The 27295-nt window shown below is 43.5% G+C and overlaps 1 protein-coding gene across 1 annotated transcript in view; it reads left to right on the top strand.

Moving 5' to 3' along the window:
- The window catches only part of AGBL1 (AGBL carboxypeptidase 1), a 302915-nt gene that overhangs the window by 125652 nt on the left and 149968 nt on the right, over nucleotides 1-27295 (top strand). Inside the window, exons 19-20 of the mRNA XM_054387749.1 lie at nucleotides 20692-20821; nucleotides 26294-26425. Of these exons, the coding sequence (XP_054243724.1) occupies nucleotides 20692-20821; nucleotides 26294-26425 (262 nt within the window). The remainder of the gene's footprint in view (nucleotides 1-20691; nucleotides 20822-26293; nucleotides 26426-27295) is intronic.

Here is a 27295-nt window from a genome sequence, read left to right as displayed (position 1 = left end):
AGCACTAATGACATATTGTGCAAAACAGGTGGGGTGGTGCTGGGGAAGGATTAGGAGAGAAGAGCAACTATCAGCCTTGAAAATGGCAAATTTCTCTGCTTCCCCTCCTTGAAATTAATTTGGCTAAGTGAAGTGGGATTGGGTTTGATCACTTGTTTAAAAAAAAAAAAAATCATGTTAGCAGTAATCCATTAATCTGCAGGAAGGGCCTCTGGATTCCATGACTTAGTGTAAACAGCTCTGGGGTTTCACTCTCAGCATCTGCATTTCATGCCACTCATCCCAAACAGGTAAAATGTACCTCAGCAGGGTAGGAAAAGAACTCAAAATTATTTAAAAGCCACATTGTGGGGTTTTATTTAGGGAAAATTAACTACTCTGTGTTGCCTATTTTTTTTCCTTTTTTTTTTTTTTTTTTTTGCAGTTGTGTGATATGAATAAAACATTTGCCTGTGTGGAGCTGATTGTAATGTAATGCTCCTGTTGCTTCCAGTAGGGCTTTGTGAAGGGAGTTACTTTTATACACTGTCATACGTGGAGGTAAAAAAGATAGATGTCCAGTAGGGAAAAGAAGACTTCCTAGATAATTTCTGGATAATTCTATCCAGAACTTTAATATTCTGCCACAGTCTTTCTAGTGGATACATTTGAGAGGAAGATCATCTTATTTACTTAGGATGATCTTTGAGATAGCTGTGGTGCATCTTGTTATATGAAGGTCGTTGATGGATCAACCCACTTGAGACAGGAGTTCTCTCTTTTTTTTTTTTTTTTTTTTCCCTCCTTTTCCAATTTTGAGTGATATTTTTCACAGTTTCTACCATGCCACCACTGCAGCTTTGAAATATAATCACAGAATGGCTTAGGTTGGAAGGGACCTCAGAGATCCTCTACTCCAACCTCCCCACCATGGGCAGGGACACCTCTCAACTAGACTCAGCCTCATCTAACCTGGCCTTCAACACCCCCAGGCAGGAGGCATCCACAACCTCTATGATTAGCCTATTCCAGAGTCTCACCACCCTTGTACTCAACAACTTCATCCTAAGATCCAGTCTAAACCTACTCTTCCTCAGCTTCAAACCACTCCCCCTTGTCCTGTCTCTAGACACCCTCATGAAAAGTTCCTCTGCAGCCTTCCTGGAGGATCCCTTCAGGTGCTGGAAGATACATGATGCTTCCTCACTGTTGTAACTCTTGCTAGGACCTGTTGTGCATATGCACACACACACACACTCTCACAGGGGATATATATTTACTGTGCAGGAAACCTGGATAGGGATTCATTAAAGTGGTACCTCACAGAAATGCAAAGCACACCTCTGCAAATGTTGCAGAGACATTTCCTGTGTGGACATTCTGGGCTGAGTTTGAAGCATAGAGAAGAGATCAGGTTAATGGAGCAGTGAAGGCATATTTGCAGCTGCAAGCAGACAGCTAAATAATAATCATAAATCAGTAAGGAAATAAATAAAATTCAAGCAACTCCCTTCTCTGAATGTGATTAAGGGACTGTGTCCATTCAATCAGCCTTAGTCACTTTGCATTTGCTGAAATCCTGAGAAGTGGATGTAAATAATATGTTGAGACTAGAGTTGACTCAGATGTCCCTTTGCAGTGATGGGACACTTGTTTTGGAATGAACTTCACCTCAGCTGACTGAATCAGGCTACCCAGGGAAGCCACTTTTTCCTTTAGGTCTCCTGAGTTATTTTATACATATGGAAATAAAAACTGTGTCCACCCATTTGTCTTAAGCTTTATTCTTGACACTTCCTCTGCTTCAGGAGAATTTACTAACCCGTAAGAAATATGATTTGGCTGAATTGATTCCTCTTGTAGTGGTATCTCCCAAAGTGCTGCTGCAGCAACATTCCTTTTGCTTCTTAAGGGAGAGTTTGTGTCTTCAAGTTTTATATTCCTGGAGGTTTTTGGTGGGATTCAAGTATAATTTATAGCAGAATTTGTGATGGATGCAAACTAATTTACCTTGGAATCTGTTCCAAGGCATTGTCATTGCTTCAAATAGCATCCCTGCTGAGATGGTAGATGTGAGTGGAAGTTGGCTCAGGAAAAAGCAAGTAAGAGGAGACCTCCTGAGGCTCTCCAGTTGAAACAGTGATGTAACCTGTCACTGAATTATGCTAGAAACTGCTAGGCAACTTGCTATGGACCACGACAAATCATCCCTGGAGGACCCCATGGGACAAGCAGAAGTAGCTGTGAAGGAATACCATGAAAACCCAAAGCTGTCACTGTGAGGCTGAGTTGGCTTTGTGCATGTATCTTACTGACCCTGTTAGATGAGTAAGACCTGGTAATTATTTGTCCTCTGGAGTAAGGCAATAGCATGAGGATTTATTAGAGTAAACAGGGATAAATGGTGACAGCAAATCAGTCACTGACTACTGACTCATCCTATTCCATTTGTAGGCCAACAGCAGAGATCTTTAAATTAGGTTAATTCCTGCTTGTTCTCTTTTTCTTGCAAAGAGATAATTTAAACTGTAAATCAGAGGGTCACTCTAGCATGGCAAGAGGCAACTCTTCCCTTTCAGCATCCCTATTGATTGTTCTTTGTGATAGACTGAAGGGCTGTCTGGGGACAGTGGGGCCAAGCTCTGGTGTCTTTTTGCCAATTCAAGACACTACCCAAAGAGTAGTGCCAGTAGCATAAGTTAGGACAGCCCTGAGGCATCCTCTCATCTTCTCATTGCCAGGCCAATCATCCACTTTTGGCAGTGCTGGGCCTGATTCTTCCCATTCCAGCAGCTTTTTGATGTCAGTGATAAATAGTTTGCTCATAGTGGTGGGGTTTGGCATTCTTCTCCCAGCTGTTGCAGCAGTAGAAAATGAGTTTTGCATGGTGTCTGCCAACAGTGTATGACAACACATGGGGCACCTTCTTTCCATATGGAACTCTTCCTTGGTGCTTTACTGACAGACAGGCCCATAAGAGGCAGGAAGGGAATCTACAGCTCCTCACATATTCTCTCTCTCTTTATCCACAAAAAGTCTCTTGACACAGTTAATGTCTTAAGCTACTTAAGCTACTTGGACAACAGCTTAGAGCAGAGCAGGCAATTCTAAAGGAGCTTTGCATTTGGAACAAACTAAAACAAAGGCAGCGTATTTGGAGAGGGTGATTGATAGACTTTTATTATCTTGTTTTTGATTTGTGATAGGTCTCAACTTTTTTTTTTTTTTTTTTTTTAAGGGCTTCTTAATTCCTGAGGTGGTGCAGAGATGGTCTTCTCTACACCAGATTGAAATGTGAAATTCTTGAGCAGTGTTAAAAGCTCAAAAAGAAACACTGCAGGAGGGGATTTATGCTGTGTTGGTTTGCTGTTGTCCATGAGATACATTTTAACTCTTGTTCTTCTCTACAGCAGGCTGTTTCTGTGCTGCTTAAGCTATTATTTGCTTTTCTGTACCGTTGGACTTGTTGGTCAAGAGAGACTTTGCAGCTGATGGAAGTTAGCATGAGAGAGAATTCATAGGAGGTTGAGTGATATTCATTCTGAGTTCATGGGACAGATCTATTACTGGTATAAATGTGTCTAAACACCAAATGGGCTGGACTGGGAGATCAAAGAAGGGAGAGATGAGACAGCCAGATGCCACTGGTGAAACAAAACTATTAAATACATGATGACCCAAATGTATGTTAAGCACCATGTCCTTTGAACTTTATCAGTGTCTTCTGATGGAGTTATCTTGGGCTTACACCAGCTGAACAAGAGCTGTGCTTGTACTCTCCAGAGGGTATATTCAGAAGTGTTCATCAACATGCAGCATCTAGAGTGTAACTTTGATATTGAGGAAAACATGGATTTGTGGTTTGGGATGGAAACCACCATGCTGTTAATTCTTCCTGAGCATCTGTGAACCATTTGATGCAGTGTTTCTCTTGGAGAGCAACCAGTACTGTATGCTACAGAAGACATGGCAATTTCCTCACAGATCCAATCACCCTCTTAACCTTTAATCACCACAGAGCAGCTCACAACCTGGAATGGTGAGGGGTTCCTGTTTCCTCTAAAATGCTTCTACTTTGAAATTCAGTGGTTCTTTGGCTGCTTGAAGACTCAATGCTTGGAGGTCACCTAATCACTTTTCCCTGTCTGCTGGTGTAAAAACACCTTCTGTGATGGCTTCCAAGCAAGTCACATTCCCTTAACCGACTGAAACCAGACTATGCACTTCCAACCCATTTCCTCACCCCCCAAAATTTATACTGTGCTAGTGTTTACAGACAATTGCAGTTAGTGCCTTTCTGCCTGACAGCAGCTGGGGGCTGATGGCAGGGCAGCTGCAGCCTGCCACAGCCACCGCTGGAGTGCCTGCATGTATCCAAACACTAAAACCTCCAGCCCTGCAGTTACCTAATTGCAGCTGGGATTTTGCAGCTGTGGAGTCACACCATGAGAAATACATTCAGTGCTGCAATTCAGTCAGCCTGCTTTTCAGGCCAACAAATTTGCCTTGTGAGCTGAAGAGAAATGAGCTCTGTAGACCTGATTCTTCCTTCTTTTATTCCTCTCTTTTCTTTTCCTGGTTCCAACCCCTTTTTGCTCTCTGTCACTGGTGATTTTCAGTTCTCAGGAACAGAGATAAGCATCCATCATGATATCAACCTTTGAGGGCTTCTAAGTAATTGCTTTCCTGGCTGTGAAGAGGAAACAAAATATAATAAAACAATTATGAATGTTTGGTTCATTTTAAATCATCATTTTTCCACTTACCCCTGATGTTTACTATGCAGTCTCAGACAAGTCATTAAACTGCTTGTAGTTACTTTACCCATCCATGAAGTGATGACAATAATACCTTAAAGCTCTTTGGGCTTAATTTAATGATAATAGAATTATTTGAAATGTTTGAGTGCTTGATGAAAAAAGGTTGTCCTCTGGAAATGGAGATTTCACATTAGTTATGCTCTGAGGAAGGGTAGGGATGATTCAGTTGTTCTTATTTTGTTTTAAAGGTAGATCTTTATTTTGGACATTCAAAAATGCTAGCAGATATGATTGCTTTGATACACTTCTATTTTTCTTTTGTCTAGCATACTGACATTTTCTGGTGCCAGCTGGCCAGAAAATCAGAACAAAAACTTTATTAGCTTTGTGGAAAATACTGAACATTTCTCTCTGATTGAAAACATTGTTTTAGCTCCATGAAAACTACAGCTCTTAAGAAAAAATAGTTGAAGTGCAAACCATTAAACAAAAATATTTTTCTGCACTATATAACATTCTGAACTACATAATGTTATTGAAATGAAGCTGGTCAAGAAGGGTAGAAGATTGTTAGGCTGAAGTCTGATCTAAGTCCTCTCCTGTAGGCAGCAAGTGACTTCACCTGCTTATAAATATTCCAGATGATAGAATCATAGAATTGTTTGCTTTGGAAGGCACCTCCAAAGGTCATCTAGTCAACCTTCCTGCAGCCAGCAGGGACGTCCTCCACAAGATCAGATTGCTCAGAGCCTTGTGGACCCTGACCTTGAATATCTCCAGGGATGGGGCCTCAAGCTCCTCCAAGCCCTTTTCCACAGGGCTGCTCTCAATTTCATCATGCTCCAGCCTGTACTGATCTCTAGGATTTCCCCAACCTATGTGCAGGACCTTGCACTTTGCCTTATTGAACCTGATGAGGTTGGCCACTATTCTTTAGATGAGATCATCCAACCAATTCCTTATCCACCCAATCCATCTCTTCCCAGCGTAGAGAGAAGCATGTTGTGGGGGACTGTGTCAAAGGCTTGACAAAAGTCCAGAGAGATGACATCTGTTGGTCTTCCCTTACCCACTGATGTAGTTACACCTGTTTGCCTGTATTAAGGTCTTTCCTATGCCATTCTTTTTTAAACTCCAGTGTTTTCAGTCCTGAAGAAAATAATTGGCAACGTTGTGCAACCTTTGTTGCATCTGATCAGGCTGGCCTGTTTGAATCTGCACATTGATTTTTGTAGGGGATATTTCTGCCAGCATATCTCTATTGACTAAATGCTACACAGCTTAGTCTTTAATCTCTCTTGGGTGTGTGAGTAGTTGGAGAGCACTAAAAACAAGGAGTCCAGAAGAAATTTAAAAAGGGAGAACATTATCTATCAGGTCTCATCAGAAATATTCTGGAGACTTGTTAGCCCTCCTGCCTGTTGTTAGGATTCTAAGCAAACACCATGGCTGTTTCTTTTCTAAGCAAACACCATGCTTGTTTCTCTTCTAAGCAAACACCATGCTTGTTTCTCTTTCAAATCCATCTTGGAACAGGGAAAGAAAAAAAAAATCATTTCTTTGTTCTTTGTTTCCATATCATTCTATTGAGACACACTAAAGGGACATCTCCACTGAAAACAATGGCTTGAAGTTTCTTCTAGGGTTGTTTCTCAGAAGTGGCAGAATATTGCTCTTCTCTTCAGAAAACAGGATGGAAAACCTGTTGGTTCAAAGTTGGAGCTTAGCATAATTTCTCCTTAGAGGCAAATGTTGTGTTGCTCCAAGTGATGGGCTTTGCAGTACATCAGTGCTGCCATGCAGCTTTTGAGTCTGAATGTGTATTGGCAGTTGAAATGTGTTCAGCAATTTTATATAGCGATGCAGAATCTTTCCCCATGAGGAGGTCCCAAAGACTTTGTTACTTAGAGAAACAGTGCAGCCCTCAGCCATTGGTTTCTGTAAATACAGACACTCTGGTCCTGTGCTTTGGTTACTCTCTATGTGTGCTGAGTTAGACCAGCCAGGAGACATAAATTCCTTTCAATGGCACTGACTCAATTTTTAGCCCTGGGCCTTCAAAGTGGAAGAGCTATAGCTGTAAATTACCCTTCTATATGTCTTACAGTAAGTGATGGAGAGGTTGTACTAGAGCTCTCTTCTTTACTCCTTTTCTCCATGTCTAAATAAGGAATTCTGTCAGCCTTGTACTTTGTCATCTACTTTCCTATGAAGTATTTCAGCTTTTGATCAGGACCTGATAATCTTAACTCACTGAAAAAGGACACCGCCACTTATCTGACAGATTTTTAAACATTTTGTTACTAAGATGGGATGCTGATCATCAGTTTTATTCCTGGGTGTCTTCACCCTTACCCATCAATCCCAAAATATGCACAATTTGTTCCCCCTGGAAGAGATAATTCTTCTACTATGTTGCACTAAAAACAGACATGGGGAAGGGGTGGTAGAGAAGAGCCAAGGGGAAAAAAAAAGCCCCAAATGTTTGGATGAAGCACTGCATCCTCCATTGCTGGTATCTTCTGATGCTTCAAGCTTCCTGATTCAATTTAAGAACAGAGTTAAAAATGAAGAGTAAGGGCCATAAATTAGTTGCCCCCATCCATTTTTATTTCAATTTTTTTATTTTTTTAGAAAGCTAGTTAAGAATTTCCTGACTTTGGAGGCTGCTGAGTGCTTGCAACTCTATTGAACTTCAAGAGGCAGTGATGAGTAGCTCCATATTTTGAAAAATCAGGTCATTTATTTCAGTTTTCAAGTAACTTCCCTTTACAAATCTGTTTCAAGAGGGAAGGTTTTGATGGTACTAGGCCTCAATTAAAATCTGTCAATTGCTATGCAAAAAGAGCTTACATTTTTTTTTTTGTTCACTCACACAAGTATGTATGAGCTACTTTTATCCATTTGTTCCTCTCTAGTGCCCCAGTTTTAGTTCACTAGAAACTTTCAGCAAGACATCTACAGTTAATAGATGAGGCATGGTATTCAATGCAGTTCTTACAGCTTCCCTGAGATTCCAATAAGAACCTTAAATCTCTTTGTAGAATCATAGCATGGCTTAGGTTGGAAGGGACCTTAGAGATCATCTGCTCCAATCCCCCTGCCATGGGCAGACCACCTCTCAACTAGACTCAGCTGCTCAAAGCCTTATCCAGCCTGGCTTTGAGCATCCCCAGGGAGGAGGCAGCTACAGCCTTCCTGAGCATCCTGTTCCAGTGTCTCACCACCTTCATACCAAAGAACTTCTTCCTAAGCTCCAGTCTAACCCTGCTCTCCCTCAGCTTCTCAAACCACTCCCCCTTGTCCTGTCTCTAGACACCCTCATGAGAAGTCCCTCTGCAGCCTTCCTGTAGGATCCCTTCAGGTGTTGGAAGGCAGCTCCAAGGTCCCTCTGGAGTCTTCTCCAGGTTGAACACCCCCAGCTCCCTCAGCCAATCCTCATAGCAGAGGTGCTTCAGCCCTTGGATCATCTTTGTGGCCTCTTCCAACAGCTCTGTGTCGTTCTTATGATGCACCCTGATTTGTTAGTGCCACCTTGGTTTAACACTTAAATGAATTCTCTTAAACCTTCATCCAAGTCTTGCCAGGGATTGTGTACTCTCTGTAGAATTTGGTTCCTTTTCTTTCTCTTTTTTTTTTTTTTTTTTTTCTTTTGCAGTAATTTTGCCTGTTACTGTCTGTTATGTGGGTATATTTTCAATTTTTTTTTTCCCTGCATGTTTTGCAAAGCTCTGCAAGCCCATCAGGTTTCTCTAGTGGATACTTTATTTTAATAAGTGTGTACTGAATGCTTCGTTTAACTTTACTGTTGTGAAGTGCCCAGAGACACTGTGCTTGGATGAGCAGTTATGTAAGTGTGATTTGTTTTAGGGTTTTGGGTTTGTTTGTTTTTTTTTTTTTCAGTATCAGAATTAACATTCAGCTGAGGTTTGAAGGCTCATAGTGCATGTGCAAGGGGGAAAGCAAACAAATAAAACAGAGCTTAGTGCATCTACAGACATAACCCCAAACTACTTTCCTTCTCCATGACTGCTTGCTCTCCTGACTGGCAGATCCATCCCCCCAGTGCCCTTCTAGCAATGCTAGGGTGGCTGGTGCCCTATCTCTGAGGATACACTGAAGGATTAGCTTCATGCTGGCAGAGGACTGAATTTGTTTCACTGAGAACAGCAGGGTGCAGAATTATTCACTCTTTGACTTCCACCTTATAATTGTAGCCGTCGTGTTCAAAGGTTTGCTATCTTCCTACACCACCTCCTTTATCATTATTAACTAATTATTGGTGAAGAGATATATTGTTGGTAAAACTTTGCTGCCTAAAGGCTGGATGTGGTTTTGAGTGCAGCTGCTGGGTTTCAGACAGGGGTGACTCAAATTCAGCAGTTTTTTGGCAGTTCTAAGATGTAGTTTCCCTGGCCTGTGCCCAGGAAGAATTCAATCTTCTTTCTCTTTACCTAAGAGTCATAGAATCATAGAACAGCTCAGGTTGGAAGGGAGCTCAGAGATCATCTCCTCCAACCTCCCCACTATGGGCAGGGACACCTCTCAACTAGACTCAGCTGCTCAAGGCCTCATCCAACCTGGCCTTCAGCACCCCCAAGGAGGACACAGCCACAATTATTATGCAGAGGTTGAACATTTATGAGGAAGATACCATGTTCTGGCAAAGAAAGAATACAGGAGTATGTGTCTGGTTAAATGGAAAATGGTCACAGCCCTTCAAAGCTAGGTGGAGTGTATAACAAAATAAGAGAAGGTGGTTTTGTTGGGATTTTTTGCCCTTTCTTTTTTTTTTTTTACTGTGTTGTTATGGGAGGTTCTTTATTTCTGTTTTGACTTGGAAGTGTATTGCAAACAGGTCTGATCCATAAATATTGTTCATCTCCACAGAATGGAACATTTATTGCAAACAAAAGAAGCAGTATTTTACAGGAGCTCCCTCTTCCTCAGTGGAATTCACAAGCAGGTAGAAAGCCCATGTCAGAAAGGAGATATAGAACAAGCCTGGGTTCAAAAGTATCAGTGCTGGAGTAACCTGTAAGGAAATATTAAAAGAGATTCTAATTGCCATGCAAGTGGACTGTGAAGTTAGCAGGGCTCAAGTCTGGTAAGACTATAGCTCAGTAAAAGTGGGAATTTCTAGTGATGTTGTAGATGTTAGCACTTATATATTCATAACCATATTGGATTTAAAAGGCTGGAAAAAAAAAAAGAAAAGAAAAAGGTGGAAGGAAGATGGGGAAAAAGAGGAAACACTTGTAGCATCAGCTAGCAACACAGTCTAGTGCTGCTTTCCTTAGCTAGGTTTCCTGGCTTGCAGAGGAAAGGAGCTGGCAATCTGTGCACTTGGGTTTGTGCTGTTTTGCAAGCTACCACTCAGCATATTTCAATGAATGCTGCTTTATCAGAACCATAATTTACTAATGCAGGAAGTGTAATGTCTTTGTACATGTCAGCCTGTGCCCCATTCCATTGTAAATCACATCACAGCCTCAAGTTCAGTGAGGTTCCTTTTTGTGCCTCTGTGCTGAGCTGGAAAAACTTTTCATGGAATCAGGGAGATCATCCAGGCCAACCTTCTTTCAGCAAACAACAGAACGAGTTTGGCAAAACAACCCTCCTACAGGGCTGAAAATATCTGTGCTTAAAAGCATCTTATTTTGGATCACCACCACTTCACTGCTGTGCAGGTGTAACTCTCAGAGACTTCTGCTGCTTGTTTTTATTGAGGAAGGTGGCTGAGATGATGGAGAATGGGAACATGATGCATCTCAGCTTGGGAGGGGTGACTTCAACCTTCCTCACCTTCACCTCTTTCTACTTCTTGTCCTCTTTCTCTCTTCTCTCCTCTTTTTTTTATGTCTTCATTACTAGCTGGCAGATCACTGTTCTGCTTTGCTGTGAAGTGTTAGCTTGCTGAAATAAGTCTGATTCCCACAGGAAGCTTTATAGACTCCAGACTCCAGGTTTCTAAGCAGAGTTTTCTTCTGGGGTAGGAGGAAAACACCCTGCTCCATGATTCCTGGCCATTAGAAACAGGACAAAACCTTCTAGATGGTGTTGGACAGGGTTGGGCCAGAATGATCTAGTGATGGTACAGGATGGAGCTGTATCTTGCAGGATGTTGCTTGCTTCCTTGTTAAAAAGCAAGTACAGGGCTTATTTTCTATTGGATTAACCCAGTTGTTCTGTAATTTACTAGCAAAATATTTGGAGGAATCGAAACTTTCTGATTCACAGCAACTGCTTTGAATATTTTTCCCTTCCATTCTAGCTCTCTATTCAGTTCCACAGGAGTAAAGGACATCAAAAAGCCTACCTCCTGGCCCAGAAGGCAAATATTATGCTGGGTTGCAGCCAGAGAAGTGTGGCCAATAGGGCAAGAGAGGGGATTCTGCCCCTTGACTCTGCTCTGCTGAGACCCCACCTCCAATTGTGCCTCCAGTTCTGCTGTCCCCAGCATGAGAAGGACACAGAGCTGTTGGAGAGAGTCCAGAGGAGGCCACAAAGATGATCCAAGGGCTGGAGCACCTCTGCTGTGCAGATAGACTGAGGGAGCTGGGGGTGTTCAGCCTGGAGAAGAGAAGACTCCAGGGGGACCTTAGAGCTGTCTTCCAGTACCTGAAGGGATCCTACAGGAAGGCTGCAGAGGAACTTTTTCTCAGGGTGTCTAGAGACAGGACAAGGGGGAATGGTTTGAAGCTGAGGGAGAGTAGGGTTAGACTGGATCTTAGGAAGAAGTTCTTCAGTGCAGGGGTGTCTAGCAATAGGACAAGAGGGAATGGTTTGAAGCCTTGTTTTTTGGGCTTTGTTTTTGTTTTTACTGGACCTCTCCAGGCCTCCTCTGCTTGTGATTCTCTCTTTTCATCTAGATACCACATCTTTCCCTTCTGCTTTATTTAGTTTGATTTGAGTTTTAGAACAATCATCTGCAAATTGCAATTTTTAGCACTCATTTGTATGCAGAGGTTGCACTGATTTAACTAACAGATTTTAAATCAACTCCGTTAATTCGATGCAACCCATATGTGAGCAATTAGCTTAAGTCAGGAATCCTTCAGCTATATGGATGTAAGCCACATTTAAAATAAGAAAGGCAGAATACAGGCACTGGAAACAAGCTGAAGTGCATTAATTTAAAAGTAAAGCTGTAGTTAATTTGATATGCTTTTGTTGGATCTCAGGTTCTATTTCTGGGTTTTCACTGATTTACTGCTTTCTTGCATGAATGGCTTCTCCATACCCCTGCCTGCAAAATTAGGATGTGCTGACACTGCTTATAGGAGGCTATAAGTGGGGCTGATTGGGAAAATGTGCTTTTCCCCCTATGGAAAGCTTAAACCTTTCTGTGAATGTTGGGTAGGCAAAAGTGGAGCCAAATCTTCACACATAAAAATAGGCTTCTCATTAGAAAGTGTCATCGTGGTGCCATGTGGGAGTTGTCTGGCTGTCCTGATGCCTTGGTTCCCCCAGCAGAACTACAGCTCCTGTGCTGCATCATAATTCTACAACCTACTGAACTGCTGTCATGGTGTTTTGATATTGCATTATAATGGGATATGGCTCAGCCTAAGAGAGCCTCTGACAGAGAGGAATGGGTGCCTAAGAAACCTCAGTACACGCTGAGATGTCTCTTAAACAGAGAAGTTCTCTTTGTTCTGATGTTTTGGGTGGCACAGTTTGGAGTCTTGCCTGAAAAGTCAAAGTTTTGAGAGGAGCAGGGTGTTTGGTGAGAAAAAGTCAATGCTTCTTGCAGAAAACAGATACTTGTTACAAGGAACTTCAGGAGCTGAAAATTGACTTTTCCATCCAAATTCAGTACTAAAAATGCTGGCTTAAGGATTTTTACTTTTATTTTTTAATCAATAATATATGAATTATTATAAGATTCTGAGAAGAGGCTCTGGAGATTGGCCAATGTCAAGAAACTGAAACCTCGGTTTTCATTTGCTCCTCAAATCCTGATTTGCTTCTTCACAGAACAGTACAAAACATTATTAGTTGAATTTCTCTCTTAAAGGATAGTGCAAAGGATTGGGCAACTGCAGGTGAATGAATTATCTGGTGTTTAATAGTTCCTGTTGCTACAGCTAGAAGAATTAAAAATCTGATGGGCATCCTTTGATGGTGACCTGTGAGGGAGTTTAGCTCATCTGTGCCAATGCTGTTAAGTCACCTTTTCAGCAGCCCATGTGAATGTCTTGTCTTGTTTGATCATGCCATGGGCAGCATTACCTGGGGTGATGCAGGTGTCATTCTGCATCTCTGACTGGTTTGTGACCAAGTGTGACTTCATGAAATGTGTCCACAGAGGGAAAAGGAACCCTTGTAACAGAGGGAGCAAGGATAGAGACACAGTTAGGTGCACCACAGAGGAAGAGCAGATCATTTATCTTGGGAAGCAAGGGTTGTCCATTATGACAAAATCAGTCAGATGCAGCAAATGGAACACTGAAGGCTCATTATGCTAATTAATATCAGGGCTCAGCTCTAGGGAGGCAAGAGGAAGCTGGCAGAGTGATACTTCAGGATAGCATTTGTCTGAAAAGAAACATCACAGATTCATTAGTCAGTGCTGGGAGGGAAGAGTCATACAGGAACCACAAAGTGAAATGTGGCATCCTCAGATGGCATCCTCAAACTGGTTAGCATCCAGATAGCACAAACTGTCACTCAGGAGGTAAGTTTGGCATTGTGTGGAAGGTGCAATAAAAAAAGAGTAGCAAAAAAAGGACTTCCTCTTAAAGGCCTAGAAATAAAATAAACTGGGTAGGAAGGGTCCACAGAGCAATTGAAAAATCACCATTGCTCAGGACTTTATGGGGATCTCTCAGAAGGAGATGGCTTTCTGCTCTTGGTTTTCATCTTGCAGTTAAACAGGACATGCCTGCCTTGGTGCTCTAATCCTAACTGTGGCCTTTACTCAGGATGAAAGTAGGTATGGTAGCAAGATGTGATGTAAATGAGACTTGAGGGCAATTAGCATGGCAGCAATAGGGCCTAAAAGGGGAAGGAAGTGTAAATACAATTTAGGAATGCAATGCACACTTGCACTAGAAGAGATATGGAGTGGGGACTGTGGCTGCTGAAGTCCAAGCTACTTTGCTTATGTTGGGAAAGCAAAACTGCTGGTGAGCCTGGTTCTGCACAGGTATCTTAGCATTTCTGTTGCTTGCATCAGAAGGAAAGAGTGCATAATCAGAAGCGAGTTGCTGGCTGCAATAATGCTGATGGGAACTGTTCCATTCATCAGTCTCTGTGTGAATGCCTTCCAGTCACTCATCTGCACCTCACTGGAAACAAGGGCTTCTCACAGAAGCCACCCCTGTAGTCCCTGTGCTACCAAACCCTTGCCATGCCAGCATAAGCAGGCTCTTTCACTGCATTGCCCTCAGTGTAAAGCCTCCCATATTTGCACTGGTTTTGGTGCTATTCTCTTTCTGGAAATGTTGGCATCACAGGGCAATACCAGGATGCAGTTCCCGAGTGGCATTGGATGAGCATCTCTGTGTAAAGAACCCATGATGGAGACAGTCATTATGGTTTCAGCACGTGGGCTTGAACAAAGCCAGAGCCAAGGACAGAAAATAATGATTATATTTCTGACACCTTCCTTTAAATTATGAGGGAGAGCTTTGCTGTCACTGCTGCTTACTGACATCACTGAATTTTGCTTGCTGCCAAGATTTGAAGTTAAGGGAAGTTAAGGATTTCCCTGCCTCCCTCCTTTTTATTTATTCTTTTTTTCTCCAGATTGCTCTGAGCTTTTTTGGATGGCAAGACCAAAACACCTTAATGCAAATATTCCTGCTTCCATCCTAGGCAATAGTTATTGACAAAGTTCAGCATGCTGGGACTGCATCCTGATGCTTGCTCGTGCCTGTGACTTTTTGCATGAATATTATCCTGCATTAGTACTGCTGTCTGCTCTTAAGATGCACAGTGAATGATGCTGCTGCTCTCTACATATCAAACACAATATGTCCCTTTAGATTTCATAGTTCTATGTGCCCCAGGTGCTGTTATTATCAGTCCTGACATCATCCATTCAATATGATGGGCCCTGTCTTTCCATTTAAAAGTAATGGACAGGAGATTTTGAATCATTTTATCTTCCAGGCACAGCAACACCCTTACTTTAAAAAGTGTCTTTTCTCTCTCTCTATTTCTTGTTTTCTTGTCTAATATCTTGTGCATTATATTTATCATCCCAGTCTCTTTGCTCTGTACCTCCTGTCCCCTTTTGCTTTGTTTTTCCTGTGTATCTATGGGTTTTTTTTTTCTGTTTTCCCCATGCTCTTCCCATTTTGTACCTCTGCAGGGCACTGAATCAGACTTGTTGCAATCAACTAAGAGGTTCTGTCGACACTATCAAGCCTTTGGTTAGGACCAAGTAGCACCTCTCCACCCATACACATGGCTCATGCAGAATTTACTGCAGTTTAGTGCAGGATCTGAGGTTATCTTGCCCTCCAAGCCAGCAAACTTAAGAGGAAGCCAACAAAGCAAGCACATCTTTGTAAAATGTATTGTCAAGTGTTGAGGTACAAGATTAAAAGCAAGGTCTTAAAAGCGCAAACAGATTTAAAACACAATTTCATCTTAAACAGAACAAGTCTGTTCTTTAGCTACTTAACCTCTTTCTATATATTTTCTATATATATTTTTGCTGGCATTTGATGATAGGATTTGAAGCTAGTGCTCAGCAACAAATTCACCTAAGAATGAAGTTACTCTGCTTGGAACCAGTCACATGAGTTACTTCTGGGCTAGGGACTGGATGGCTTGAATGCTTTGGGTTTATTCCTCTTACTGGCCTATGTACCCCTGAAGGACATACTGCCCAGGTGTTTCTTTCCCTGGGCAATGGTAAGAACTGAACACCTCACCCTGAGTGATAGTGACAGCCAGTGTTTTCTGGCCAAGTTTAGTTTAGTAAGGATTGGGGGATCTCTTTTCCACCAGCTCCAGACCTTCTCTTGAGTCATTCTACAGATACCTACAGAAACACTACCAGGGTCTTGTGAAAAATTCTAAAGGCATAGCCTAAAACTACCCCAGGTCTGCTTGGAGGTCAAACATATTTGTTTCATCTCATTTTGTTGTGCTCCACTGCCATGCACTGCTCTGAGACCCCCACCAGCTATCCCATCAAAAAAATGTCCTGGCTGTACAAAGCTAAAAGAGGAGGCAGGGCTACAACACAAGCATCAGGCTTGTGAACAAGAGAAATGCAGTTTAATTGTTTGTGAGTACAGCTGGAGATACAGAACAAACAGATTTCCAGTTAATCTGAATAGAGACAGAGAGGTGGGGGTTTCTTTACTGATTGGAATAATTCTTGGCAAATGTTGTCATGATTTCCTTTGAGCTGCTGGCAGTCCCTTCCAAGGTGGCAGGCACTCTTGCTCGTGCTGCAAAGGAGAAGAGACACCTATGACACTTAAAGCTAGGAACTGTGTTGCAAGAAATGCTTTTGATTTGAGCAGTGAATTTCATTAAATCCTACCAAACATGCAAAGCCATTCTCAGCTTCCCAGCCCCTTTATTTGCTATCAGCACTTGAAATCAGCTTAATATTTTACCTTCACCCTTGGCTGCAGAGCATAACGGACAAAACCATTAGCTGTGAATGGAAAGAGAGAGAAGAAAGGATAAGGTGGGGGGGGAACAGGGCTGGCAGGGTGCTGGTATCTACAAAAGCAAACAGACCTTAACATGATGGGAGGAGGGAGTGGGATGGGAAGAATCAGCCTCTTGTAATTTAATTAAAGTTCTGCATCTCCTTAAGAGCTGTGGATACAATCTGCCAGGCTGAGGGCTAATATTTAAAGGTTAATTGTTGAAAGGATAAAGCTGAATTTTGTTTCCCAGCTCTTGCCTATGTGCAAAATGTTGCCTATCTCCCTTTCCTGCAGAAAATAAGAGCCTTCAAACTGTTGTTTTAGAGGTGGATTACCCTTACTAAACAAATACTAAGCAGCAGCATCTGTGAACTGCAGGGGACAGGATTGGCTTCTCCAAGGGTCACCTCTAAGAACTCACCATTTGTATCAGAGCAGCAGAGTTGGTAAATGGCATTCTGGAGAGTGAAAGCTGTCTAAGAGTGAGGGTGCTGTGCACCACAAAGGTGTTGGCAGGCTGTGTGGTATCTGTGCTCATGTATGAACGCACTGCAGTCGGGGGGCCAGAGGGGAGCCAGGGTCTGCAGCAGGGACCACTGGTGCCTTGGCACCTTCTCTGCACTGCTTTTATGTGTGTGGACTTGATTAGGAGTTGTTTTTCTTTCAAGCTTTTCTAGCAGATCATGGGATTTCTCTATATATCCTGAAGGAATAAGGAAATTTATTTATTTTTTTCAGAAGCTCTTAGTTTACTCTAAGAAGTAATGAAGTAAAAATTGGCCTGGGGTTGGCTTGATGGTCACTTCTGTATTTACTGACTCCTTCTAGGAGTAATTTTCAGTTGTCATGTTCCTACTCCTCTGTGTGTTTAGCTTTGTATGCTGGACTCTTCTCCAGCGTGCACCAAGGCATTTTAGCAGAGGGTCAGGGGCAGATGGTTTGAGTAGACATTAGGATCAATCCCAACAGGAAAGGTGGGGGACAGTAGGATTTTTTTGTGAGCAATGATAATGTTGGAAAAGTGTTTCTGTAGGTCTGAAATAACAAGACTTTTTCTTTTTTCTGATTTTTTTTCCTTCTTCATGTTACATTGAAGTACAAAAATGAAAGTTCAGCTATTATTCTTTCCCTCAGCATAGATGATCTCTTGTTCTTTACAATCAGTTGTGCTCCACCATCTAACTGTGGTGCAGGGAGCTGTCACACACATGTCAGGGGAGCGTTTGGGTCTTGGTTTTTTACACTGGGGAAAGATTTTCTGAATGCAACCCAATGACTCTTTGTGTGGAATTGTCCCTATTGGAAGGAAAACGTGTGGGAGCACACAAGTTCTGGGTACAAATACAGCTGCTAACCTCAGCTGAGCAGCTGTTGTCCTGCAGATCAGGAGAGGTGAGCGTGAAGGCAACTTTCAACTGAAGAGCCTTTAAGAAACTTAAGAGTTGTTGTGGTTTTGTTGGCAGAAGCATCACAGCAGCATTTGCTGACTTCTCATGTGTTAGCCATTGTTAATGCTTTCTGATGTGCTGCAGGAGTAACATGGGAACTGTGGATTATGAGGAAGGGAGGAATTCAGATAACAGTGAAACTAGAGCAGACTTGGAATGGATCTTGTGATGTTGCCAGAAACCCCAAGATGGCATTAGAGACCTGTTTTTTTTCTGCATTAAATATGTATTAAATATTCTTAGTGACTCTTATTATTTATCTTCTGTTCCTAACTGGCTCTCAGATGTTTATATGTTTTATTTTAAAGCATTCCTGCTTTGTGACCTTTTTTCCTTCAAGCATCAGTTACAAGGGCATTGAGAATGCCACAGATGTTACTCACAACACACTCCAGCCTCAGTGCAAGGCTCTGCCACTACAGCAGCCCACGTCCCCATGAATGCATTTGTATTTTGTCCTGGGGGACAGGAACAGCAAACCTGCATGCACCTCCATAGCTGGAAATGCATCCAACACTTAGGATTTAATTCCATTTTATTCTTATAAAGCACAAGCCAGCCCAAGTTAGCAGTGCCACCAGGAGCATTGCAGTGCTGAACTGGATAGCAGATAGGAACTGCAGCCCAGGTCCAAGGCTGCATCAGGAGGAGTGTGGCCAGCAGGGCAGGAGAGGGGATCCTGCTCCTTACTCTGCTCTGCTGAGACACCACCTCCAGTACTGCCTCCAGTTTTGGTGTCCCCAGCCTGAGAAGGACACAGAGCTCTTGGAGTGAGTCCAGAAGAGGGCCACAAAAATGATCCAAGGGCTGGAATAACTCCATTATAAGGACAGGCTGGAGAAGACTGCAGGGGGACCTCAGAGCTGCCTTTCAGTACCTGAAGGAAACCTGCAGGAAGGCTGCAGAGGGACTTTTCTTGAGGGTGTCTAGAGACAGGACAAGGGGGAATGGTTTGAAGCTGAGGAAGAGTAGGTTTAGACTGGTGCTGAGGAAGAAGTTCTTGAGTATGAGGGTGGTAGGACCCAGGTGGTGCTCAGGGAAGTTGTGGCTGCCTCCTCCCTGGTGGTGTTTAAGGCCAGGTTGGATGAGGCCTTTAGCAGCCAAGCCTAGTTGAGAGGCATCACTGCCCATGGTGGGGAGGTTGAAGCAGATGATCTCTGAGGTCCCTTCCAATCTAAGCCATTCTCTGGTAAGGTCCTACCACAATATCTCATCTGCTGGAGGGTTGTTTTCTGAATTTTATTTCAGCACACCATGATTTGAAAATTGTGCACCAAATTGCAGCAAATCCTTTGAGGAGTGTGAGGAGGCTGAGATCTCCACAGTCAGTAAGGAGGGACATGAGTTGGATTTTGCAGAGCTGTACAGTGATGTGCTGCTCCATAGGGTCAAGTATCCTGCACAATCTTCCACTGATCACTGAGTCAATAACAGAATATGTTCAAACCAACTAAGGGAAACATTTCCTTGGTGCAAATTTGGGATCCTTATTTAGCTTTTTATTCAGGCTTTGCAGTGAAGCTAGGTAATTGTTCTACATAATGATGTAGCATGCATCAAGATCTTCTTGATGTGCTTTAGATAGCTGCATTTCTTGTGAGTGGAGCAGCTTAAATGAGATATCCAGCTCATCTCATTTAAGTGCATTCATATTTCAGGCTAGTCGAAGAGATTCAAGTGCCTGTCTTCAATTAGAATGAGTAGGAAGGTGGATGCACTTGTTTGCTGTGGAGGCTTTGAGAAGCCTGTGCTCTGTGTAAGCTGGGTGAATTTCCTAGCTAGCACAAGAATTTAGAACATTCAGAAGGCTTTTGGTTTGTAAGTAGCTCTTTGATTTCTACTTACTTAGGTAAAAGGGAAAGTGCATTCATTCTCAGGACTGCAACCGTGGGAACCTCGAAGGAAAGGAAATTATAAAATTTATATATCAAAGTTTTGGTATTGATTGCTGAGGAGCTCACCGTGACCTGGCAGTGCACTCATGCAGCCCAGAAGGAAAATTGTGTCCTTGGCCAGAGCATGGAGCTCCATTTCTCAGACTCACTGTATAACCTAGATCCTGTGGTACTGAGGTTCCATCTCTTACCTGGATATGTTCAACACAGAAGGCAAATTGTATCCTGGGCTGCATCAGGAGGAGTGTGGCCAGTAGGGAAAGAGAGGAGATTCTGCCCCTTGACTCTGCTCTGCTGAGAGCCCCACCTCCAGTAATGACTCCAGTTCTGGTGTACCCAACATGAGAAGGGCACAGAGATGTTGGAGTGAGCCCAGAGGAGGCCACAAAGATGATCCAAGGGCTGGAACACCTCTGTTATGACAGGCTGAGGGAGCTGGGGGTGTTCAGCTTGGAAAAGAGAAGGCTCAACTCCAGGGGGGAACTTTAGAGCTGCCTGAAGTGATCCTACAGGAAGACAGCAGAGGGACTTCTCCTGAGGATGACTAACAACAGGACAAGGAGGGAGGGTTTGAAGCTGAGGGAGAGGAGGGTTAGATTGGATCTTAAGAAGAAGTTCTTCAGTATGAGGAACAGGCAAGAATAGGCTGCCCAAGGAGGCTGTGGATGCCTCCTCCCTGGGGGTGTTCAAGGCCAGGCTGGGTGAAGCCTTGAGCAGCTGAGTCTAGTTGAGAGGTGTCCCTGCCTGTGGTGGGGAGGTTGGAGTCGATGATCTGTGAGGTCCCTTCCAACCTGAGCCATTCTGTGAAAAGCACCTTTGCAATACAGCAGGGACTGTTAGTTCATTCCAGCTGAAAGTTCAAAGCCTTCATCTTTGTGTTCTAATGAACGACCTCTTTCCTTGTGCCAGGGCTTGCTGGAATGAGAAGCTTTTTGCTGTCAGCTGTTGCATTGCAAGTTTGTGATGTGTTGCTTTCTGATTCCAGCCAGCGCTGTTCACTGAGTGGGGATGATCTGAACAGGCAATGGCTGACACCGAATTCCCAGCTCCATCCAACCATTTACCATGCCAAAGGTCTTCTCTATTACCTGCGCAGCATTGGCCGGGCTCCTCTGGTGAGTCTCTTCCAGTGTCTTCTGTGAGTTACTGTGTATGGATTGCTTGCTGCTGCTGCTGTATGAACAGTCTCATTGTAGGGCTAAAGTGGTGTAGAAAGCATCATGTGCTGTTGTGCTTTCCTCTTACAGAACTGTTTTGAAGGTCTTAGCTGACATTTGTTATTCACCAAATGTTCTAACCAGCAGCTCCGAATTTCCGAATCTCTGCATACCTGGAATATAAACATCAAAATGAACTCCCCAGAGCTCTTTCATAGCCTTGAAGTGCTCCAGCTAATTGAAATATTATGAGTAGGTTCTTGTTATCTTCATGGCAATGATAAGAGAAGTTCCACAAAGATTTAGTCTGAATGGACAGTGCAAAAAGCCATGCTGGAACAACCCAAGCAATCCAAAAATGCAGGAAGCAGCCCTCAAAATATCTGAGCTACCTCACTGCTTTGGTAATGGGAAGGAAATGGCTGGCTCTGGTGGGCACCAGGAATTATTGAGATGGCTCTCATCTAAAGTTACAACTGGGATAGGGAGGAGATCCATCCAATCTCTGCAGTCGTGTGGCTTCACAAAATGAAAAGATGTGAGACCTCAGGAGAAAAACCACAGGGAAGTTCAAATGTTAATGAACAGATGTGGATGTACTGATCAGCAGGTTGGCTGATGATAGCTCCAGTCAGGCAGGAAATGTCCACAACCACCAAATTCCCTCTGGGTTTGAAGAGAAAAGCCCCAGGCAAGATGAAAATGTCTATAAACTTTTTAAAGTGAATTCTTGTGGGAATGTGGGTTTTGGCTAAGACAACAAGCCCTGAAATCCAACTCTTCAGACTGAGGAAAAGTGTGGAAACTCAACTCTCAGTTGTGAATTTACTCACCACCCTCTCCCTTAGGTTCAGAGCAGTCTTGTTTCTACCCTGCTCCTTGCTGTCTGGCTTTTGTAAGTGCACAGCCCTCCTTGTCATATCCAGGTGCATAAAGTTGAAAACTCAGTGCAAGTTTCCATCCTTGCTGAGTGAAGGCAGCTTATTGATCATATCATCTCCCTCACTCAAAGGCTGCATGTCAGACTTGGTAAACTGATTTTTCTGTGCCTTTGAAGAGTACATTGATTTTAGTTTATACATGCTCAAAAATGCCTTTTTCCCTTCTCCAAAAGAAAGCTGGGTTTCTTCTTTTTCTTTTTTTTTTCTCCCCTTCCTTTCCCCCCCCTCTTTTTTATTTTTTTTTTACCTCCAAGATCCCATGGAGCCAAGTTCACTGATAGCCAAATGATTTCTGTGAAGTGATTTAGTTTCATTTATCCTGGGGATGTGCAAGCAGTTTCTTCAAAGCAAAGAAAAGCTGCTTGAAGGAGAAAAGGAAAGAACTTTAAAGCTAACAGCCTTTCACAGAATCACACAGAAACACAGAATCAATAAGGTTGGAAAAGACCTCAAGGATCATCAAAGTCCAACCTGTCACCCAAGACTACTAAACCATGGCACCAAGTGCCATGTCCAATCCCCTCTTGAACACCTCCAGGGATGGTGACTCCACCACCTCCCTGGGCAGCACATTCCAACATCTAACAACTCTCTCCATGAAGAACTTTCTCCTTTCAAACCAAAGCCGTTTTAATTGGTAAATTCTAGAGACAACAGCCCACTAAGTCCTTTTCTTTTCTTTTTTTTTTTGTCTTGTCACAAAGGACTGGATGCACTGTGGCATTGCAGTTCTCTGTGATATGGCATCTCCTTTCAATTAACAGAAAGTAGGAGGGTGGAGACCTTTTGTATGGGAGGTCTGATGGGAAGAGGAAAGTTGCTCTCCACTTGAGCATTTGTGATAAGAAGCTGGTCTAGAACTCACAGTTGACAGCACAGTTGCAGTGTGCAACAGGGAACCTGCAGCTTGTACAGAGTCTGAGCTGCAGTGAGTACAGGATGCTGCTGGAGAAGACAGAGAACTTCATAGGAAGCAGGAGGCACTGAGCAGTTTGCTGCCACTCAAAGGCATTTTATCATGTTTGGAAACAAGCATCTGCCTGCAAGGATGTAGCTCATTGTGAGGGAGAAACCTGCTTCAGAAGTCTGAGATTCAAAGTCCTGTCATAATGTTATTAAAGGAAAAAAAAGAGAGACTTTATACACAAGCACACAAAATACATTTCAAAATGTTCTGTTTTCCAACAGATCTTCTTGCTTTCCATTTTGCTTTTCCTTTATTTTAAAAGGTGCTTGGTTCTGTGACTCATGTGGGGGTTGTTTTTGAGGTACAAAGCAGCCTTTACCTTTAGGATAATCAGTGCTGGCAAAAAAAGCTTTAAATAGATGAAAATTTGCATGTGGTCTTGAGTCATATCCCAGGGAGTGCAAGCCTTGGGATTTTGACTGGTTTGGATGTATTAATGTCCCAGTCATGGGGAAGGACAGGCTGGAGAAAAAACACTGGTAGGTCTCAAGTTTGCTTAGTGTTTGCCCAGACATGTTTCACAGAGATTTCTGTGTTGGATGCTCAAACTACAAAGTGTTGCTTAGCCTTGGCTGAATGGTGAGCCATCAGCTCTCCTCCAGCATAACACTGAGGCAGAAGAACACAGGATAAAAATAACTGGGTATAAACATTGGGAGTGACTGCAGTATCCACAAACTCAGCTGAAACATAGCTCTGTGCAGCTTGCAAATAGAATAAAAGTATTTGCAGTAGCACTGTGGGGAGAATCAGTGAAAGATCCCATGGCCTGCAACAGCAACCATGCTACAGAACCTGGCTTTGAGAATCCTTTGCCAATAAAGGAGCCTCATTCTAGACCTGTCACTTAGGGCTCATCTACAGTTTTCTTGAGGTGCAGTATTACAGACCTGCTACTGAGCAGGCAGCCCTGCTATCTGACTGTCTGAGCATCCCTGCCTGGCTTCTGATGCATAAAATTGTATTTTAGGCAGATAATATATTGTGGGGTTTGTGTGTCAGTAATTCTGTAAATTGGTAGGTAATTGATACCCAGTTGAGCTGGGTTCTCTACCTTGAAACAAGGCAAAATCCATAAAATCCTCTTTGATGTTCATAAGAATAAATTTAAGGTGATACCTGTGGTTAACCTATGGCAGTGTATTCCTGATGGCTTAGATGAAACACTAGCTGGAAAAATATCTGTCATTAAGAGAACCAATAAATGCAGCTCTTTGGAGACAGTACAGGATAGTTGCATGTGGTTCAGGCAGAATTACTTCAGGTACAGGCAGTACAGAAGTCCTGCAAAACATGTACAGATCTTGGGGGGGCAGGCTGAATGTCTGGAGTCTGTGCCATTGAAAGTGATGCTTGCACCAAAGAGCAGCTTTCAAACTTCCCTGTTTGCCTTTCCCTTTCTGCCTTTGCTTGGTGGCATGGGAATCAGGAAAGGAGGACAAATTGTTGCAGGGTAGGTCACTGCTCGTGGGCTTCAGGTGTGGAAAGTGTGTGCTACAGGGATGGAGACGTGCAGACCCAGAGGCCTGCAAAGAGAGCTGGAGGTGAGTGGTCTTGCAGGAAGGAAAGCTGACAGGTCAGAAGCCAAAGAAAGGAGCAGCTGTGAGCTATCAGATATATTTAATTGTCCACCTAACTAGGATCAGTGGAATGGCTCTTCATGCATGTGTGCCTGAGCTTCTCCAGTATGTCAGCTTACTGTTTGTGAAAGAAGCTGAAAGAGTGCACATGCACAGTTCCTAGATAATTAAACTCCCTGACTTGCTGCAGCTAAACTTAGTTACTGTATAGCTGGTAAATAAACATGCCAGGGTAGATCTTGCCCTAACAGTTGGAGCAGGAAGCTCATCTACTCCATCTGTTTCTCCCCTCTTGCATAAGTATTTATGTAAGAATATGTATGTTCCTTTGCCCTGTAGTTCTTCCCCAGGAGAGCAGTTCTCCTCCCTCTCTACTCTGCCCTGGTGAGGCTGCATCTGGAATATTGTGTCCAGTTCTGGGCCCCTCAGTTCAAGAAGGACCTCAGGGAACTGCTTGAGAGGGTCCAGTGCAGAGCCATGAAAATGATGAAGGGAGTGGAATATTTTCCTTATGAGGAGAGACTGAGGGAGCTGAGGGCTCTTTAGCTTGGAGAGGAGGAGACTGAGAGGTGACCTCATGCATATTTCTAAAGATGTGCAGGGTGAGTGCCAAGAGGATGAAGCCAGGCTCTGCTGGGTGATGCCCAATGCCAGCACAAGGGGCAATGGTGGAAGCTGAGGCATAGGAAGTTCCATGGAAACAGAAGGAAACTTTTTTTCACCGTGAGGGTGGTGGAACACTGGAACAGGCTGCCCCAGGTGGGCTGTGGAGTCTCCCTATCTGGAGATATTCAAAACCTGCCTGGATGCATTCCTTTGTGACCTGCTTCAGGTGATCCTGCTCTGGCAGGGGGGTTGGACTGGGTGAGCTTTCGAGGTCCCTTCCAAACTCTCACATTCTGTGATTCTCTCTTTATACTGACCTGTAATTCTTCCCTACCTTCCTACACCAATCCTTTAGTCTCCTGTGTAAGCCCTGGAAAACTCTTTCAAAGAGATCTTGAAGCTCCTCTCTACTTCTCAGTGAATACTGCTTTAAAAGGAACCAATTCCTCCTCCTTAAATATTTTTGTCTCTTCATTGACAGATTTCTGAATATTCTTAATAAAGACATGGAGAATATATGTTACATCGGTGTGTATATTGACTTCATATCTCAGAGGGCACCGAGATTGATTATTCTTTAAGACTTGGTTCAATATTTACCTCTTGGGTCATTAAATTGTGATTTTCATTTCTATAGGGGTCGATACCTGCCTATAAAGGCAATCAAAACTTCCACTCGAGCTGGGAATGGGCCTTGTGCCTGCTTGATGTGACAGCTGACATAAGAGAGGTGGATTAGATTGACAGATTAGTGTAGAATGAGATTATTTACCATGAAGAAAGGTCAGGTTCTGCACTGGGCTTCCAGGAATGAATGTAAAGATCTGCCAGCACCCTGCCATACACTTGCACAATTATATTGCACTGAAAATGATGTAGCAGAGGTTTGGAATGCAAAGGTGACAAAGTGATGATTAATTGCTCAGGAAGGCACAGATTTCAGAAGTCATGAGGCTAAAGCTGGAGTTTAGGGATTTAAAAGTAGAAAGAGTGTGACAAGTTGCTGTGCTGTTGTGTCACGAGTTGCCATGAACCCTTAGGTTCCAGAGTTGCCATGGATTCTTGCACAGGTGTCATATTTATTTCTGCTGCAGACAGAAGTGTACCAGGCTTGACTCTGGATCCCTGAGATCATGTCACATCAAATAAATAAAGCAAGGTACAACTGACTAACAAAGTTTGACACAGGCTACAGGCATGGTCCTGAGTCCAAGATACTCTGAAAAGACCTGAAAAAAAAATACACCACCCCCTCACACACATTTTTATAGTGTTGAACAACCAGGAAACTTTCCTCTTCAGTGTTCAAGACTTTGTCTTTTTGTTCTCTCCCCAGGTATTCTGTGATTACCATGGACACTCTCAGAAAAAGAATGTGTTTCTTTATGGCTGCAGCATCAAGGAGACCTTGTGGCAAGCAGGCTGCATGGTTGACACAGCAGTTATCTCAGAAGATGTTGGCTACAGGGTAGGTCAAGAATCAAGAATCAAGAAGGTTGGAAGAGACCTCAAAGGTCATCGAGTCCAACCTGTCACCCTAAACCTCATGACTATCTAAACTATGGCACCAAGTGCCACGTCCAATCCCCTCTTGAACACCTCCAGGGATGGTGACTCCACCACCTCCCTGGGCAGCACATTCCAATGGCCAACCACTCTGTCTGTGAAGAACTTTCTCCTCACCTCCAGCCTAAACCTCTCCTGGTGCAGCTTGAGACTGTGTCCTCTTGTTCTGCTGCTGGTTGCCTGGGAGAAGAGACCAACCCCCACCTGGCTACAGCCTCCCTTCAGGTAGTTGTAGACAGCAATGAGGTCACCCCTGAGCCTTCTCTTCTCCAGGCTAAACAGTCCCAGCTCCCTCAGCCTCTCCTCATAGGGCTTGTGCTCAAGGCCTCTCCCCAGCCTCGTTGCCCTTCTCTGGACATGCTCCAGCAATTCAACATCTTTCCTAAACTGAGGGGCCCAGAACTGGACACAGTACTCAAGGTGTGGCCTAACCAGTGCTGTGTACAGGGGTACAATGACCTCCCTGCTCCTGCTGGCCACACTATGCCTGATGCAGGCCAGGATGCCATTGGCTCTCTTGGCCACCTGGGCACACTGCTGGCTCATGTTCAGCTGCTGTCAACCAGTACCCCCAGGTCCCTTTCTGCCTGGCTGCTCTCCAGCCACTCTGACCCCAGCCTGTAGCTCTGCATGGGGTTGTTGTGGCCAAAGTGCAGCACCGGCACTTGGACTTGTTGAATGCCATCCTGTTGGACTCTGCCCATCTGTCCAGCCTGTCAAGGTCCCTCTGCAGAGCCCTTCTACCTTCTAACAGATCAACACCTGCTCCCAG

The sequence above is a fragment of the Indicator indicator genome, chromosome 16 (assembly GCF_027791375.1).
Source record: "Indicator indicator isolate 239-I01 chromosome 16, UM_Iind_1.1, whole genome shotgun sequence".
In the NCBI taxonomy this organism is placed as follows: domain Eukaryota; kingdom Metazoa; phylum Chordata; class Aves; order Piciformes; family Indicatoridae; genus Indicator; species Indicator indicator.
Note: the sequence above shows the minus strand (reverse complement) of the source record. Positions and strands in the feature narration are given on the sequence as shown.